Genomic DNA, 17,762 nt, shown 5'->3' with positions numbered 1-17,762 from the left:
AAGCACAGGATCACAGCCAGTGGGTGGCACAGCTCCATGCATCCGCTGGCCATCGAGTCCCGAGCAGAGCCTGCTCCAGCCTACAGCCTGCAGCACCAGGTAAAAATTTTAAAGGTAGAGAGCAAATCCCATTCCTTCTGAGGCTCCATAATTCTTCTACTCTAGGCTCATTTGTTCCGGGCTTGCAAAGTAGCTGACAATACAGAAATTACCAATACGTCCCGTGTGCGTCTTGCTGCCTATTTACATCTCTGTCTTTACCAAGGCTTCGCAGACTTCCCCAGCCCCCACTTGAAAGCTGAAGAAATACAGCACGGAGAGTTGATGTCAGGATCAGATTATGACAGCATGAGTCATTTATTAAGATTCCAGTAATGCTAAGCTCTTTAGCAGGTGCCTTGAGACCATATTTTTCAGAGTCTAATTTCAGATTCAGACATAAGTACGTTTTATTGGTTTACCATAAACTGTCCATTGCTGCTCCTTAAAGCCGCCTCCTGCTTGTCCTGTACTCCGCAGCTCTCTGCTCTGAGACGTGTCCACTTTTACTCCATGCTGGCATGCAAATAACAGCTTAGTTTCATTTAGATTTCTTTAAAGCTATGGGTAGATCTTGTTTTGTCACGTAATATCATGATCTATTTTTCCTCCGTACTTTTTCCTAATCTCTCTGTTGCTTACACCACTTCTGCTTACGCCACAGCTACAGGATATTGGCTAGTGGCTATCAAAGCCCTTTCTTCTACCTTTAACCATTTTGTAATTACATGGCCTTACATCTTTCACCTCCTCCTTTTCCCGACCACCAGTATCACAGAAGACGGCAGATTTGGAGACCCTTCACCGCCCTCTGCCCTAGGCTGGCCACAATCCATCCTACTGCTTAATTAAGGCTTATTTAATCATGAACCCAGTTCTGAAGTTCCCAATATACATCCCGATGTTTCTGCCATTTACACCTGTCTGATCACACTTGGATCTGCCAGGCGGATGGCATTTCTCAGACACACGCTCCTACTCCTGATGCTTAAAGGGAAGGCGATGAACGGGGAATTCAAGTGGCAGGAATCTCGCAGCCAAAATGCTGCGAGGAAGAATGTAGAAGTGCACTTCTACTAGTTCACCTTGCACAGAAATTGGTAGAGAATACGGGACTCAAGCAGCACCTGAGAGCCAAAGTGTTTCTGAAGGTATCGCATCCAAGCCCCTTGCCACAGTTATCTTTTGTGGAGCAAACTTGACTTTTTGCATGATTTCTATAACCCCTCTAAATTTAAATCCATTTTTTTTTCTAAGCAGTCCTGGTCCTTTTGTTTATTTCAGCAAACTTTATTTGCCTGAATCTGTCAGACTCATCTAAATTTATTTGAGCTCGAGCCTTGAGGGGACCGGGGGTGGAGGAGACAGACACAGTAAGGAGCTCAGCCTCTCCCAAGGAGCGTGCCTTTTTGGAAACCCATTTATCATACAAGCTCGTCACTGCTTCCCAGAACCCTGCGTCTAACTCCAAACGTGAAATCCAAAAAGCAACAACACGCTCTCATCCAACCGAACCAGCAGCTTCCCTTCTCCGAGGAGATTCCAGGCATACTGACAGCTCTGTGTGTTTCTGTGTTGGGAGGAGTTTCGTGAGGAGAAAATGGATGGATGGAAATGCCAAAGCCATTCAGGTTACCTTCCATAACGCAGAGTGTATTCAAAACAAATGTGTTTCAAGAAAGACTGAATAACTGGAGCACATGGAGCTGATAGCAATCTAGTAACACCCCACCACCACCAAAAAAACCAACCAACCAAATAAACAACCAAACAAAAAAGCTGCTGCAAAACTCAGTTACTGTGTTAGCTTCCACGGCAATCACACTGCTTTACATTTAATATCTAGCTTCAGAATCCATCTTCTTGGTGCTCTAAGGAAAAAAATCTTCATAGCTTCACTGAAGCCAGGAGCACTTTGCAAATTAGCATCAGCTGTGGATATAGCCTAAGTAAAACCAGAGCAAAGGAACCATGGAATGAATGTGCTTCTTAATTGCCCAAAGAGAAAAGAAATTAAGGCACTGCACGGTGTTTAGACAGAAGTCTCACACCGAGAACTGCTGCCCCAAATATACCGGCTGCTAACAAAAGCAAGAATGATTATCATCAAGAGTGCTGAAAAATGACAGTTTTAAGGCCTTCGACACTCCCTCACAACATATACAATCGCCAGTGCCTTCAAGAGAGACTTCATATAAATACCAGGAGTCAGAACTGACTGCTCAGATAAACGTTTGTGCATTCTATCAGGTTGGGACAAAGCCAACATTTCTTATGGAAACATTTTTGGTGGTCCTGGGCAAAGAACGTGTTTACTTTATAGCAGATATAACTAAAAATACTGTGCGACAGCCTCCAATTATCTTGTTTGGAATAGTTTGAGGCTACTTGAGGCTCATTGCTGTTATTTTCTTCATTATATAGTGAAAACGTTGCTGCTTTTCCTGTAATTTGAAAAGCTGCTATTTCAAGGTCTGTGTTTGTACCTCCCCCGCGTGGATAACAAGATCCAGGGTGCAGTCTTCCAGAGTGCCCACCTCCCATTTTCAGAAGCAGCTCAGGTGCTCATCCCACAGATCTATACGATCCTTGAGTTACGTGGGCCTGTCAAATCTTAAAGTCATTAATTCTGCCTCTATATTACACTGCTTTGGAGCCACTCCAGCAGCTACTCCAGCAGGTTTTTTGCACAACTGGGGCTAAGTGACAGCCCCGCAGAGACACGGGGACGGGGGTCCCGCAGCCGCTCGCCCCCGTGCCCGACGTCCTCCCGGACCCCGAGCCCTCCTCGGGGCCATCCTTTGGGATCCATCCCACAGCAGGGCTGCGTGTGCTCAGGCGGCTCTGCCACGAGGGCCTGCTCGTCGCTTGAAATGAAACGCAGATTGTTTCAAACAAAACAAACCAGAAAGAAAAAAAAAAAAAAAAAACCTTTAGTCTGGGTTATTTCGCCTTCAGTCTCTGCCGTTGTCCCCAGCGATTAACCACCTCTCTTTTCCAAGCTTTCCCAGCCTCCGACCCACTCTGGCGTCCCGCGAGCTGTTAATGAATCAGTTGCAGATGAATCACTTCCCATGTGCAGGCCTCTTGTTTCGTCACACAGAGCATTCTCACAGACTTTCCTCTCCGGTCGCACGGACCCGATGACAAAGAGCTACCTCCGCTACCAAAACAAGGCTGCGAGTTTCCACGAGGAGTTAACAGAAGGTGTGCGGCGCCCTGTGAGAGAGGTGAAAAGGGTAGTGGAAGAGGGCTGTGTTAATTTTACAACTCCGACTTCCTTAATTATGACTCACCAGCAATGCAGGAGAAATCCAGCTTACAAAGTAAACCTACGAGAGTGTGATGTCTTAGGGGAGCGCTGCAGATTTAAGATGGAACGCCTCATTAAAAGCCCGCAGAAGTTAATATTTTACCGCCTCTTATGTCTGTAATTACGAGTGAATGCAGAGTCAGGGCTCTGCAAGGGTTCATGTGTATTTGGGGGGAGCGACTTTGTAAACTTCTCTCTCACATAATCAGCTTTTACAGCACATCTGAGGAGGGCAGGCAGGAGAGGAGGTGGTGTTACAGGCTCTTGGTTCGCTAGTTTGTTTTATTTTGTGGGACTGCTTCTATACAATAAGAGAAGAGCATTGTTTGTACCAGAGAGATGGAAAAGGCTTCAGCTGAATTTTTTTTTTTCCCCACCAAAAGCACTTAACATCAAAAAAAGGAAGCTGTGTACGTGGCCCACCTGAAAGCTTCCTTTCTTCTAGTAAATCTACAGATCAGTTGAAAGGGTTTTTTTCAGGCTGCCACTCGCAGCTGAAGAGCACAGCAGAGGTGCTGTGCAGCCACAGGAGTCGCTCCCTCAGCCCTCCCCTCCGGCCACGATAACCATCTTATTCACGGAAGCCCAACGCCACGTTCCTAAATTACAGATTATAGTTAAAAAAAAAAAAAAAAAAAAAAAAGCTGCGAAAAAGAAAAAAAAAAAAAAAAAAAAAACCTCAGCACTTTCCCCATGCTGCAAGGCACGAGGAATTCCCTTGCTCACCAAACCCCATCAGGACACGCCGTTTTCCTGGTGGGACACCAGCAGCTCCGGCACTCGCTGACTGCCTGAAGGAAAGCAGCACTAGGCGCAGATGTTTTCCCTCTACCCTTCACCCTCCCCTGCCCTAAGCTGCACCAGCTCTGCACCGGTGATAGGGCTGGGAGCGAGGATGTATAATTTCTGTGCTTAACTCTGACTAATGCAGGATGTGTGGGAGCGCAGCACCCGGCATGAATAACAGCTCCATAAAGCACGTATCAGTATCACGCTAAATCATTCTTATCATCCAAACAGGATCTGAAGCATGTGCGTGCACAGTACCTTTCCTGTAAAGGCTTTATCGTTACTGTTGCTTGCATGGAAATCCAGCTGGTATGACATAAAAAGGAGCAGGAAAAAGCAAGTGGCCAGAACAGCCAAATCAACATAAACAAGTATCTTATTTTTATGTAAATGTCAGTAGTAATAAAAACTCGAGGCAAGAAGTGATTAAAGAACGCCCAGAAAAAAACAACACAAAAACAAGTCACCATTCAACCACCGCGGGAGACGGAACGGTTCCTAAATGGGATGTTTTTCAGAAGTTTTCCATGAGGTGTCTGTAAAGAACAGCTGAAAATATCGGCTGCATGCAAGCTCACATTTAAGTAACAGACAGGTTTTCAAGTAGCTTTCCTGTTGTCATCTCCCCCTCCTCTCTCTCCAAACTAAAAAGAAAACTTAATGTTCACATCCTGGGAACCCCACTGGATCAACGCTGAAGCATTAAGCTTAAAACAGAAACAGATCTAGAGCCTGCCAAGGAGAGAGGAACAAGGAGGGAAGTAGACTCACAGGTAAATATTAGTTTGTACTTGAAAAAGCCCGAGTACATTTTAGAGCTGCTTTTGATTTCCATGCCAACTTTGCTCACTCCAACGCTGGTAGGGCACGGCCATGCAGGGGGGACGAGCGCCTGGCGTCTCTGCCGGCTGGTCCAGGGTGATGGTGAAACTGCCGGCCATTATCAGCCAAATTTTGGAAAACCATCAGCGGCATTCCAGAAACAAGACTTTTTTTTTTTTTTTTTACCTCATTTTCCTTTTGTCCCCTCTTGGTTGGTGCCTTTAACGCCAGCCACACGGGAGTCTGGTGGGGCTGCCACGTGTGGTTTTGGCACCTGGAAAAGGGGTGAGGAAACTGTCCTCGCCTTCCCTCCATCCCATAACCACACAGACCTCTCTTCCTGCACCTCACCTCGCCGTCTGGCAACCTCTGTGAGCACTGGCCTGAGCTAGAGTGCTGGACAAAGACCGGAGGCTCGCTAGGCCACCGGAGGGATGCCTCCAGGCCTCCGCTGTGACCTGAAAGGCGAATCCACAGAAGACAAACCAATTTTTGGTTCTTCAAATCCTAAAGTGTGTTCAAAACCATGCAAGTGCACAAATTGGTCCGTCCATTGCTGTGGTAGAGCCAAGAAGAGAGCAGCACTAAAAGGCTGCTTAGCAGCTCACACCACGCCGCGCAGCACTTTCGTGGTCAGGGCGAAGACCACCGCTCGCTCCAAATCAAAGCTCGAGGGCAACTTGAGAAGCAAACCACAATAACTACCCAAGACGAAATGCAGACAGGAGACCCAGGAACACCACCCAGCTTCTCTAAAACAACACGATGAGACACGTAGAGGTAACAGGCAATTATGGCCTTCTTTTTATGTCTCCTCTCCAGCAGCATAATGCACTTGTGCTAGGTCCCCAGGTCAGCAGTGACTCAGAGAACAGAGGGCTTCCAGTGAATCATCCACACCTTTTTAAGCACCCTCCAGGTCTTGTTGATTGGGAGATGTCTCACTACCTACACCTTCCCTAAATACTTACTGGGCTGTCCGAGGCATGAGCGGGTGTGAGGGAGAGCACGTGAGCAAGGCTGCAGGGGAGCGGGCCATCCTCTCCCGGCACCTGGGCGGTACAAAGAGGGATACGAGACACACACAGACCCAACGGCACAGCTTGCTCCTACAGCAAGTGGCTACGGACAGAAGCTATAGGAAGATAGGGAAACAATTGTGTAGTCACAAATATTTGATTTCACAAGTCAAGACAGTTTTCTTTCCCCTCGCCTCGTGACTAAGCCTTTGGTCCACACACCCACTCCGTCCTCAAAAAACAACTCCGTGAAACAAATTTGATTGCTCTAAAATACACACAGGCAGTGACCAAGCACACCTCCTCCTCCTCACAGCACTAAGTCTATTTACTAAGAGTCTGCACCAACTGTCTGCTTTGTATGGAACAGGATCCGACTCCCCCTCTCAACGAGACATTAAACACCGGCAAGCCCAGCTCCTCTCCACTTGCCTTATCCATTCCCCAACCTCCACCTCTGTGGACAACGTTGTTCACGCGGACAAATTGCCTGAAATCTCTCCTAGCTGCTCCCAGGGAAAGGAGCAGTGCACAGCGTGCTGGGGGACCGCGACAGATCCCAACACAGCGCTCAGAAGCTGTGTCCTGGCACTGACCTGCTGCGTGACGCTGAGGCGCACAGCCCCGCCACCTCTCGCCGTCCTCCCATTTGTGATACAGCAAGAATCCTTCTTCAACTCTGCAACAGGCTTTGGGATCGTAAGATTAAAAAACATGCAAAAATTCCTATTGAGGAACATCTAAGATTGGTAGCCTGATGAGAAGAAGCAAATCCTTTTATCTCTTGAGGGCTCTGCCACACCAGGATTCTGTCTTGGGGACAGATTTGTAAAACGTGATGGTGAAATAATTCCTCTCCTCATTAACAGGAAAACCACACAGGTGGCCTTTTAAGGTCTAAGTGTCATAAAACAAAGCAAAACAAATTACTGTAAAGCCTAGCACAGAAGAGATCACGACGTTTGACCTGGTTACAGACTGTGCTGAGATGTTAAACCTAACCCCAGGAACCTACCCACCTTCGGCAGCCACTGCTCCACCCTACCTCTACCTAGCTGTCTCCCCAGCTGCTGTCTGCTTAGCTCACTATTTGTGCCCTGCTACGTTTTCCTGCATACACAAACACACACAAAAAAAAAAAAGAAGCAGAAAAAAAGAACCCTACCCCTTCTTTTTCCTCTCTGCAACCAAAACAAGTTGCCTGTCCTTATGTCATCCCATCCAGCCTCTTGCTCCTCGCTGGCACAACACTTTAATATCTTGTTCCTTCAACCCCTCAAAAAACACAGCTGCTAAAATTATCATTCTGGCCCATCAATCACACTCCTCTCCTAATCTGTCTGGTATCTTCTACAGAGTATTAAGTTCAAACAGCCCAGAGCCCTGTCCTCAAGGCACTCCAGCACTCTTTATAGCCCACATCTGAGAGCTCATCGCAACGGCAGCTCCCTCCCCACCCCAAATTCCTGGCACCCTCTGGACATCCACCACGAGTTTCCCCTTTGCTGCTCCTTCCCTGCCCACCTCACCCCCTTTTCTCTCTCCTTCCAGCATTTCTCTGGGGCACGGAAAAGGCTGCCAGCCCTGATGGGATGGAAGGATGATCCCTTACTGACTCATGTTGTTGGAAAGGCCAGAGTGTGCCACACGCCACCACCATGATGCAAGCAGAGAAAAAGTTTTACAGGGAGGGGATGGTGCAAAAATATTAAAGTAATTAGTACAGCCCATGGTTACAGTTTTCTCCAGATATTCCCCTGGGCGCTGTCTTCCATCGGTTAGACTGCCAGCTATTCAGCGCAGGGACAGTCTGTGTTTTTTCCCCCTTCTAAAGCAACAAGCACATTCTTGGCAGCTAAATTATTAATAAGGAACAAATGGTAATTGATTTATAGATGAGACCGAAGGAGAGGATTTGTCTTCCTTCAGTCTAAGCCATCATGCCCACAAGGCTTTGTCCTGGTTCTGTCGCCGCCAAAATCTCTATCTCCCACCCAGACCTCGCAGCGTATCCCGCTCCAAATTATCTGTGTTTACACGACCTCTTTACCTCTTGTATCTGACCACTGACCAGATATTGCAAACGAGAAGCAAAGTGTTTATTGTTCTTTCTGTCTCTCTTTCTTCTCAGCCGGCAAGAAAAAGCTTAGCTGGATTAGTTCTTAAGATTTTATTTTTATCCATTGTGTGCTCGTGAAAAAAAAAAAAAAAAAAAACTACTCAAGGAAAAGATGAGTTTCGCATTCAGGCTTTGAATCGCTGAGCTGGGGGAATTAGCTCTCTCTCTGCTGGTGGAAAGTTCCACAGTTCTGGCCCAGCTCTTCGCACCAGAAGCATCTGTCCTCCTCCTCCTCCTCCTCCTCCTCTGAGCACGACTTTCTCGCATTTCAGCCCCGAGACCTGCACCAACCTTTGTTCTGCTCTGCTGAAGGATCACGGGGTAGATTTCCCCCTGCTACTTATAGGCTCACTTGCAAGACAGGCTTTTTTGGGGCAGCCCCTGCGAGCCGCTGCCCCACAGCCTGTTGTGCTTATTCTAATTAACAGCACCACACACACATCCTATTGGTTTCAGAGCGCTCACCACAATTTGTTTGGCACGAAGAACCCATCAGCAGTCAGCTTGCCACAAACTCAACCTTTTTAAGGCGGGACCCGTGGCTTTGCTGAAAGCAACACAGAAGTTTGTTTCTAGAAACATGATGGAGATGGCCTGCAGGACGTAGCGGTGCTGCTGAATCCCAGACATCGGGAACTCTTACACGAGGCAAAACCAGACCTTCAAAGGCTTGTAGGCAGATGTACTGTCACCGAATATTTTGTCATGGAAGCAAGAGCCTAAAAATATAACACGAGCAGATAATGCACTGAGACAGGCCGGCGCACATCCTGTCTTTGCTCTGTAAACACCACGATGCGCATTGGCACCGTTGTACAAATCAGGCCACCCATACCAAAAGTAGGGCAGCAGTTTGTATAAACTGCAGCCTTCGCCCCAGGGCGGCTCTGCTCCATGTCCCAGATACCTCGTGCTGTCCGGGGAGAGCCACGAACCTGGGGGGAGCACGGCTGGGCCGCCTCCGGCACGGGCAGCGGGGGCCCGGGGAGGAGGTGTGGAAGGAAGAAGCGGTGTTACCGTCCATTTTCTGATACGGCACCTGCAGGAGCACCGCGGCCTGCCGCAGCAGGAAGCCCGGCCTCGAGATGTGCTGACTCACTGCAGCGTGGGTCCCTGCCAGCGGCGCAGGTTTTCAGGTCCTCCGAAGGCAGCCCTGCTCCTCCCTGCAAGCACAGGGCCCTCGGCAGCTCCTTTCCCTCGCCGGCTCCTTTCTCTCTGGAGCAGTAACCAGCGAAAAGGGCCAGAAGGCATCATCACCTCCTGCACTCCCTCTTCCCACCTGCGAAACTTGAGCTTTAAAGGGAAAACACTTGTTTAGCAGAAACAAGAGAATGAATGGTAAAGGAAGGAAAAAATCGCAGCACCGTGGGCACCCGAGGAAAGAAGATCCATTTCTTCTTCAAGACGCAGTTTGCCAAGATTTGGGTGAATTAGACGCAAATCCTCAAAACCTTCAGATACCTTTTAGGCTTTTTATCTTACCAAAATCACCCCTGTTGGTCCAGGCGCTTTTATATAAAGTACGTGTGTTAGGTCCCCTCTTGTGGGAACACGTAAGCACACTGGGAACACTTTGCAGAGCTTCCATACCACGAGAATGGATGTCAGACTTGATTTTATTCAGTGCAGTTACGTGTAACAGTCACTAAAACAAAAAAACAGAAACACCTGCAAGCATTCAGACAAGCCAGGCTTTTCTCAGGACCTACGGCCTGCTCAGAGCCACGTAAAGGAAAGTTCTAAGCCGTAAAGGATATTCAGAAAGACAAACAAAAACAGGTTCCCAAAACCTGACAGGTCACTTACCTTTCAGGAAGGGAATGAGCAGAGCCGCTCATTTGCACATGGGATGTATTCAGTAAATTCCAGTCCAGCCCTCTACATCACTCACTTTTGAGGATACTAATTGCTTTATGGCACTGCTCACTAAACCCCAATCCAACATCGTGGCTAATACACAACTAGTATAAAAGAAAAAGTCCCGGATCCAAAGGGAACAGGATTTCCATTTACAACAGGATGCAACAGGTAAATGAAAGGGACCAACAGGACGGAGCAGCTATCGCAGGAGCAGTTGCTCTATGCCAGAAGCGTCAAAGGGCTTCACAGGGAAAAGAAATTAAAAGCATCACCCCCACATTCTTCATCCCGCAGTTAATCAGATTTTACTTTCAAAACACGTGTGCTAAAATCCAGGTGGGCAAATCTGGAAAGTGTTTTCTATTTAAATGCAGGGGAAGAAATGGGAGGGGGAAGAGATGCACACAAAACTAAAAATATACGTTATCAGGAAGAGGAGGCTGTGGGGAAATGTGTGTATCAGCAAAGCAAAGCGCACCAACCCTTTCTGTTTTCTTCTACAGATGACCCTTGATAAATTATCATGTCTCCTTTAGGGATTTTTCTAATCTGTTTTCCATTATTACTCCTATTTTTAAGGAAGATAAGGTTGTCTCTGGTTTTGAAACTTCGACAAGGGCCGCGTCCTCCCACATAGCGGAATTTCACTGCTGTAAAAGCTCCGGCTGCTCAGCCAGCTACTGCTCAGTAGCTTTGGTGCAATAAAAAAGGCAGCGCAGACAGCTACGAGAGGCACTAAGACCCTGCTTCGTCCTTGGCTGCAGGGCGCAGAGAAGACAAAAACAAACCTCCAAATGGCTTGCCCCCAGAAGCCGCTGAGGGCTGCTCGGTACGCCTGCACACCGCACAGCCGCTCACACAAAACCTCCGCAGCTCCCCACGCGTGGGAGGAGCGGGAGGGCTGCGGTGGGACCAGCACCGGGACCCCGCGGCACCACACACAGCACCTTACCCGTGAGCGACACACCGAGTTCTGGCTCACACAGCAAAAAAAAAAACAGCGCTGCGGGGACCGTGCGTAAAGGATTTTCCTGGGCCGAATGCTTCCGATGGCGAAGACCGTCAGAAAGAAGACGAGGCGAGGGCTGGAGGAGGGCCAGGCGCTGCACCAGCACCCGGGGAATCCTCGCACGACCGCGGCTGAGGCCGGCGCGGTCCTGACTCGTCAGCTAAGGTGCATCCGGTGGTGGCGTCAGGTGCTGGACTGGCAAAAGCATTCCCTCGTAATGGCTTCCTAATTGTTTTCTGACAGCCACTACGCGTTCTCCAGAGGGCTGTTAAGCCAGAGATTTGGAAGACGACGGCGTGCCGTTTGTCACGAGCAGGCACGGAGCAGCGCAGCCACCTGCTTCCGTCGGCATCGCTGCCATTCTCACCTGCTGATGGGCTCGGAGAGCTCCCAGCGTGGTCCCCAGCAAACAAGCCCTGTTACCCACGTTGGCACTCCAGAAACACCCTGCCCGTGTCACGTTTATGCGTTTGCTAGAGGTCGTGCATCAGCTCCAGCAGTTTAACTCTGCGCTTAAATTGAAGCCTGCACTCAGAGGGCTCTGCAGGAAGGGGTTGGGTTGAGGAAGCACTTAAATGGTTTGCTCAGGTAGGATGTAAGAGGCTTTGAAATCTTAAAACACTGCTGTTATCTTAGATAATGAAGTGTTAAAAAAAAAAAAAAAGACCCAAAATATTTTATTTTGCGAGCACCTATTATTTCAATTCCAGCAGGCAACACTAACACACCTCACGGCAACAACTACGCATGCTTATTTAAAGACAGTATTCAGCCCCACTCTGCTCTCCTATCTGAATAAAAGCCAACATATTTAGCATTTTGCTTCCTGCTGTAAAGACCTGACAATCGTAAGCCTTGTCTCCGAGATGAGGAAAACCAACATGGAATATCGTGTGTCACTTCCTCTCCACTGCCTGCAAACCTGGGGTAAGCGATCGGGCGGGTAAAGGCACTCTCCTTTCACCTAAGCTTTCTTGCACAGTAAATGGAGAAGGATAAGCCTTTACTCACAGTGACTTTTCTTTAAAGCTCTGTATTAATCACATTCCTTTAGAAAAAAAAAAAAATCATTTGAATGTATTTAATTTTACTTTGTGAGTGATAATAGCACAAGTGTATTGCATCATCTTCACCAGAACAGTAATGCCTTTTAAGTTACTTTTTAGTAGCTGCCTCAGACATGCCTTAGATAATTTTATTGGCCAACTGAGGACTAATGCAAGACATATTCTATGAATAAATGCATTTCCAGAGCCTCAGTCTCAGAAGGTGATTTTGCAAATGGCCAATGAGAAGTGCCTGCTTTGAAGTGTTCCTGGAATCGGTTACAGTTGCTTAAACCACCGATCAAATTCTACCAAAAAAGGCTTAGAGAAATGTTACTTCAGACTAGGTTTATCTTTCCTATAAATGCAAACTACCGCATTAAAAACACAACTTTCCCTCACGAAGTATGCACTTTCACAGCTTCTGAGTATTTAACAGAGGTGCTTAAAGTCAACATTTCATTTTCTTTTTTGGAACAGTTGAAAAAAATCGAAGCCAAACTCCACTGGAAAAGGTTAACTTCAAACGCCTTTCCCTTAAAAATAAATAATTGCTGGAGTCACAGCAGCCCGTGGAAAGGACCGGTTGGGTTGCTCACAGTGATGCTGGGTTACCATCCCTGCAGCCTGCTGTGCTCTCCACAGGGCTCCTCAGCCAGTAGGTCAGTAGGTCTCCTGCCTGTCCTCCATCCAGAAGGCCCGTTCTCTCTGGGGCAAAGCCAACAGCCTCAATTCAGGGAGCTCACTGGGCTTTGTGCTGCCCAGCACCACGCGCAGCCACCACACACGAGATGCTCAGCCATCCCACCAGCAGGCCACGTATTCTCAACCTTCAATGGACTTAATTTGATTGTACGCCCATTTAAGCAATCCTAGCCCACGCTTCCCAAATCCATCTGGATTCAGCCTTCAGCCTGACTAGTGAAATCCCGAAGTGTACTTTGCCCAAAATTCAGCATGGCAGACTGCAGGAGATGCACTAGGTCACTTCCATCCCATCGCTCTACAACCGGCCTGCCTGGTATTTTGAGGAGGGAAGAGATGAACAGAGGCGAAGCGTTTATTACATTCCTTCTTTAAGATTACTTCGCTCTAGTCTGTATTTGTTGCAACATCAAACCCCTCTGACTTACATTTTACACAGAATGTTTACAACACGTGTGGGCAAATTTAGCAACGTATATTTTTTACACTTGATCGCTTTCCCACATCCACAGTCTGAGTTACTCTATACGTAAGGCTCCTTTCACAGTAACAACGCCAGGACTTTCCATATGCATTGCTGCTCAAAGAGCAGCACTGCTGGCAGGGCTCACTCCATGCATGTGAAGTGATCACATTTAGCAGGCTGGGAGCTCTATCTGAAGAGGGCATGCACCTGGGAAACAAACAAAAAAAAAAAGCCAAGGATGCTATGAAAGAAACCACACCGAAGGAGCTCACAGATGAGGTGGATGACAAGGGCCTTACTTGAAGTCGGTAGACATTTCAAAGAAAGCACACAATGGTGCTGCTAACTCGCTCTCGATGGAACATTTTGTTTTACAAGGCTGTTTTACAACAAGGCTGTTTTCTTCTTGTCAGGATCACAGGAATCCTCAAGACGCCCTTCCTGAAAAGTGGCAGCGCTGCACAAATGGGCTTTGGGAAGGAGGGGAGATTTTAAGACATCACCTCAGGGCAATGCCTGGGCCCTTTCCAGGCAGTGGTGTAAGAGTGGTGCAGGAGTGGTGCTGTTATTCCGCCTTTGATGGCATTATTCCTTGGGCACATGCCTTTGCTTCTCTCATTTTGCTGCGGTTTTCCTAACATTATGCTTTTATAGGAGAGTTTTGCAGCAAGTTTGAGGAAAATGACATCGGTTCAATCAGCTTAATACAGAAAGCTGCCTTCAAAGAAGCTTTTAAAAATACATTTTCAGTGGCTCTGTAGCATTTAAAAAAAAAAAAGCCAGTGCATCCAAGCCTATAAAGTCATATAAAGAGCTTCCAATTCAAACATCTGAACACTGATACATATTCATCCTCTGTGCTGCTAATTAACCACAAGCTGATTTCCTTCAGCAGCATGTTTATTTTAGCAGTATGGCTGTCCAGAGCCTACCTTCCGGAACCCAGCAATAATTAGGCTGCATAAAACAAATAGCTACGTTCACTAGTGAACTGAAAAAAACATCCCATGGCATCGGGGTTTTGCCTTCTATCGAGAGCACAAAAGGTAACAGCCCCCAAAATCTTCCTCGAGAAGCTGGTAGCAACCATAGTTGCCTCTCGGGAGATTAATTAGGCCAAAAGTGCCATGATAGGGCAAAGTTAAAACCCAAAACACGCTGTCGTCTAGCCGCAGATTCCTATCTCTAGCATGCTCCAGTTTTTCAATCTAGAGCGGTAACAGAGGAGGCTGACACCGAGGGACAGAGCAAGGGGGAGCAGCGTGGGGCACCCCGAGCACACCCAGCCTCAGCTATGCCACTGGTGGCAGCTTGAGGAAAACAAAGCAGCGTGTCACAATTTGTCCCCAGTGAAAGAAACTAAGCCCCGAGGAAGTCTGCAGTTCCCTGAAATGAACGGGACGAGCCCTCTAATACAAGACCTAGGAATGGAAAAAAGGCACAAAGAACCAGAGACAGGAAGGCGAGAGGCACAATGGGCTGTTTTTAAAGGCACGATAAAGCAATTGTGCCCGCACAGGAGTGAAGCCCATCTATCGGGAAAGCAGGTTCTAGCACAGACATGAGTTTTAGAGATGAACAAAAGCGAGCAGCCTGGCAAGAAGTGCTGGGTGATGGGAAGGAAGGCTCACCTGCAAGCTGCCATCCCGCCTGCACAGGCGATCAATTTTATCCGTGAACCGCTGCTTGGCACCCTCCTCACACACCTTATTTATAGCTTGAACCTCAACTTTTCAGGAATAATCAATCCCTAAAAAGAAGTAAGAGCTCTACACCATGTTTAGCGAGGCACTTTGAAAGCCAGTGAGAAGCAGTGGGCACCGACTGCGTAGGCCCGTGTTACACGTGCTGCCTGTCGGCCTGACGCAGGTGCCCCCAAAAATGCAGGGGTGCGGGCTTCAAAAATAGAGGCTGCAAAACAGAGCCTGCTCGGCACCGGCTACTTACAAAAGGATCTGTCCACATTTGCAGGGTACAGCTGGGTACCAGTCAGCAACGTGGTCACTTCAGTCCATGCTTTCTGTCTGTAAGTTCACTTTAATATATTTTGTTTTTCCAGGTAGCATATAACATTCTCTCATGGGAAGATCTACCACACGCTGTGTAGAAACGTAACACGCTTTTTAAACAACTATTGCTGGGTTTTGTTTTTTGTTTACGTTACCAAATGCATTTTGATGGCATTTCACAACAGATTACCAGACTGAAGGACATCTTAATGACTGAGCACAGGGAGGTGACAAACAAAGGTCAGTATCACCATCGGCTGACCCGGCCACCCTACCAGGTGGCACACCACCAAAAAGTCAACCTGTATTTTCCTCACTGAAGGAAAACACACCAATGCTGATCCCTAAAAATCACCCCAAAGGTGATGAAGTAGAAGCAACTTGCATTGCCAAAAAAAAAAAAAAGAAAAAAAAAAAAAAAGCCTTGCTATAAACTATGCTCTGACCTTGTCAGCCTTGTGGGCTGCATGTGTTCACCATTCCTTGTGGGAACTGCGTTCCCAGAGAACAAGCCCTCCTTCATGTGGGGTGTTACTGGTTAAAAACAATTCAGGAAAACATTTTTTATCCTTGTTCTTTCTACCAGCAATTATTACCCATGTTTTGTTTCTGTTTATGCAATTAAGGCCTTTCACTCTTAACCATGATCTAACTCCAGTTATAACCAACATATGGGCTTCGTGTCACATGCCGGTAGGCAAGCAAGCACAAGACCATATTTCAAATTGGCAGTAATCCCATACAGAACTTTGTGACTTTCTTTTACCCCCAGGAAGGTATTTCTGCTGACAAGGCACACACACAGACACATTTCAGCTCCGCATGTGGTACAGCATCTCATCATTGCGCAGTTCTGTTTTGCTCCGGCCTGGTTTTGCACAGCTCTAACTCCTGGGTGAATACTTTCATAATGTGAAACCTCAGCTCCTTCATCTTTTGCTTTTTACCAAGCTAGGCCTGAAATCTTGATTGGCACAGCAATGTGAATTAAAAAGCGTGATTCTTGTAATCACGTTTTCACCAATAGCCCTCTTGTTGATGCAGTTGTATCAGTAAGAGATGTCTTTTCTTACCATTATAAAGTAATTAACATTTATAACTGACATAAAATCCTACTGGCAGACTGCTTAGCTATCTTGGAGAATATTGCTAAGGCACGCTACAGTAAAACTTCGCTTTTCTGTGAAATGCATGATTTTCAGCCTTGCTTAAACTCTTACAGCCAGAAGCAAGAGTTACACCGGACAAAAGTAACAGCTTTGTAGTGGACATCTTTGCTTGTATTAATTCCTTTGCAGCAGGGCCCGGAGCTAACAACAGTGCAGTCACGGAGTGGGCCTATCCACATGTGCAAGACAAAAAGCCATGTGAAATGCCAGATCTTCATTAGCAGATGTCAGAATACTACACGTTGAAGTTCTGAGAAAATTTAACAGCAATTCAGGATATATACTAATACAAGATCCTCTGTGCTGTGACGGGACCCTCCCATGAGACGGAGTTGTACAAAATAATTGACCAAAATTAAATGAGTGAAATCACTGAGAGACCAAATGTTCGACCCATAATTTTTTTTTAAATATTCATGATTCCAAAATATAACTCACTGATCATGCCTATTTGCTTTAAAAATGCATTGCCCAATAAACATGTTTACTTACTGCTCTTTTCCTTCCACTAATCTGCTTGTGACTCTTGGGCAAGTCAAGTTTTGATTGCATTTTTCCTGAAAACTGGGATTAGTTTCTTTTAAAAAACACTACGTAATTTAGAAGCTCAAACTGAAAATCCTGCTTGATCACCCTCATAAAACCTGTAGGGTACCTAATGATATCTTAACTGCTAGCACCCCTCCTGGCACACACGGACCCACGACAACTCCACATGGCATCAGGAGGTATTTTGCACCAAACCACCCTAACCTAGCACTTTAGGAACCCGTTTACTTTTTATCCTGGCTTTCTCTATGGACTACGCAGCCTGCTCCCTCCTGTACCTAACTGAGGCAAGGATCCGTTTTGTTATTCCTCAAGAGGAGGCAGGAAAGGACAGAGGGGATATGAGAGACAACTTGGAAGAGTTGCCATTCACAGAAAACCAGTCCAAGCAGAACCACTGTCTAATAAGAAGCGAGGCTTGCCCATGACTACACCTCTTACTCTAAATAGCAAGGTATAAGAAAGGCAAGTGGAGAAGATGACTGTGCCCACAACCCTGCGGAGCTCAGAGGTCTGCAGGAAAGGGTATGTGAGCACAGTGACAATCACATTTCACACACACCAGTGTCAGTAGGCATCTTGCTTCCCCTTCCTGGCTGCGGTCACATAGTGGGCAAGGGTTAGAAGTCACACTTCGCTGCTTGCCTGCTGCCGTGGCATCTGTCTTTCCTTGCAGTGCTGGGGCAAAACTTGAAGGTTGCACAAATTAACTTTATTAATAAAAAGATGCTGCAATACAGCCTTCACACCGTGCTCTATCCCCAAGTATAAATATTGCTTGCAATGCTGAAATTCCATATGATGTTTACAAGCACTCTAAGTTTTCCCTCCTTGCATCATTATACTAC

The 17,762-nt window shown here is 47.0% G+C and overlaps 1 protein-coding gene across 8 annotated transcripts in view; it reads right to left on the bottom strand.

The window, feature by feature from the left end:
* Nucleotides 1–17,762, bottom strand: part of SMAD3 (SMAD family member 3) — a 71,624-nt gene that overhangs the window by 24,391 nt on the left and 29,471 nt on the right. Inside the window, exons 1-2 of one of the 8 annotated variants that reach the window (XM_050713081.1) lie at nucleotides 8,033–8,417; nucleotides 6,579–6,879 (exon numbers count right to left, since the gene is read on the bottom strand). The exons of 3 other annotated variants lie outside the window; for them this stretch is intronic. In XM_050713081.1, the coding sequence (XP_050569038.1) occupies nucleotides 6,579–6,631 (53 nt within the window). In that variant the 5' untranslated portion in view covers nucleotides 6,632–6,879; nucleotides 8,033–8,417. Of the gene's footprint in view, nucleotides 1–461; nucleotides 480–2,970; nucleotides 3,225–6,578; nucleotides 7,481–8,032; nucleotides 8,418–17,762 lie in introns of those variants that run through there. 4 more of the 8 variants (XM_050713082.1, XM_035569450.2, XM_035569452.2 and 1 more) reach the window with 4 other exon arrangements.

Source organism: Cygnus atratus, chromosome 11 (assembly GCF_013377495.2).
Source record: "Cygnus atratus isolate AKBS03 ecotype Queensland, Australia chromosome 11, CAtr_DNAZoo_HiC_assembly, whole genome shotgun sequence".
Taxonomy (NCBI): Eukaryota; Metazoa; Chordata; class Aves; order Anseriformes; family Anatidae; genus Cygnus; species Cygnus atratus.
This window is presented reverse-complemented; position numbering and strand designations above follow the sequence as displayed.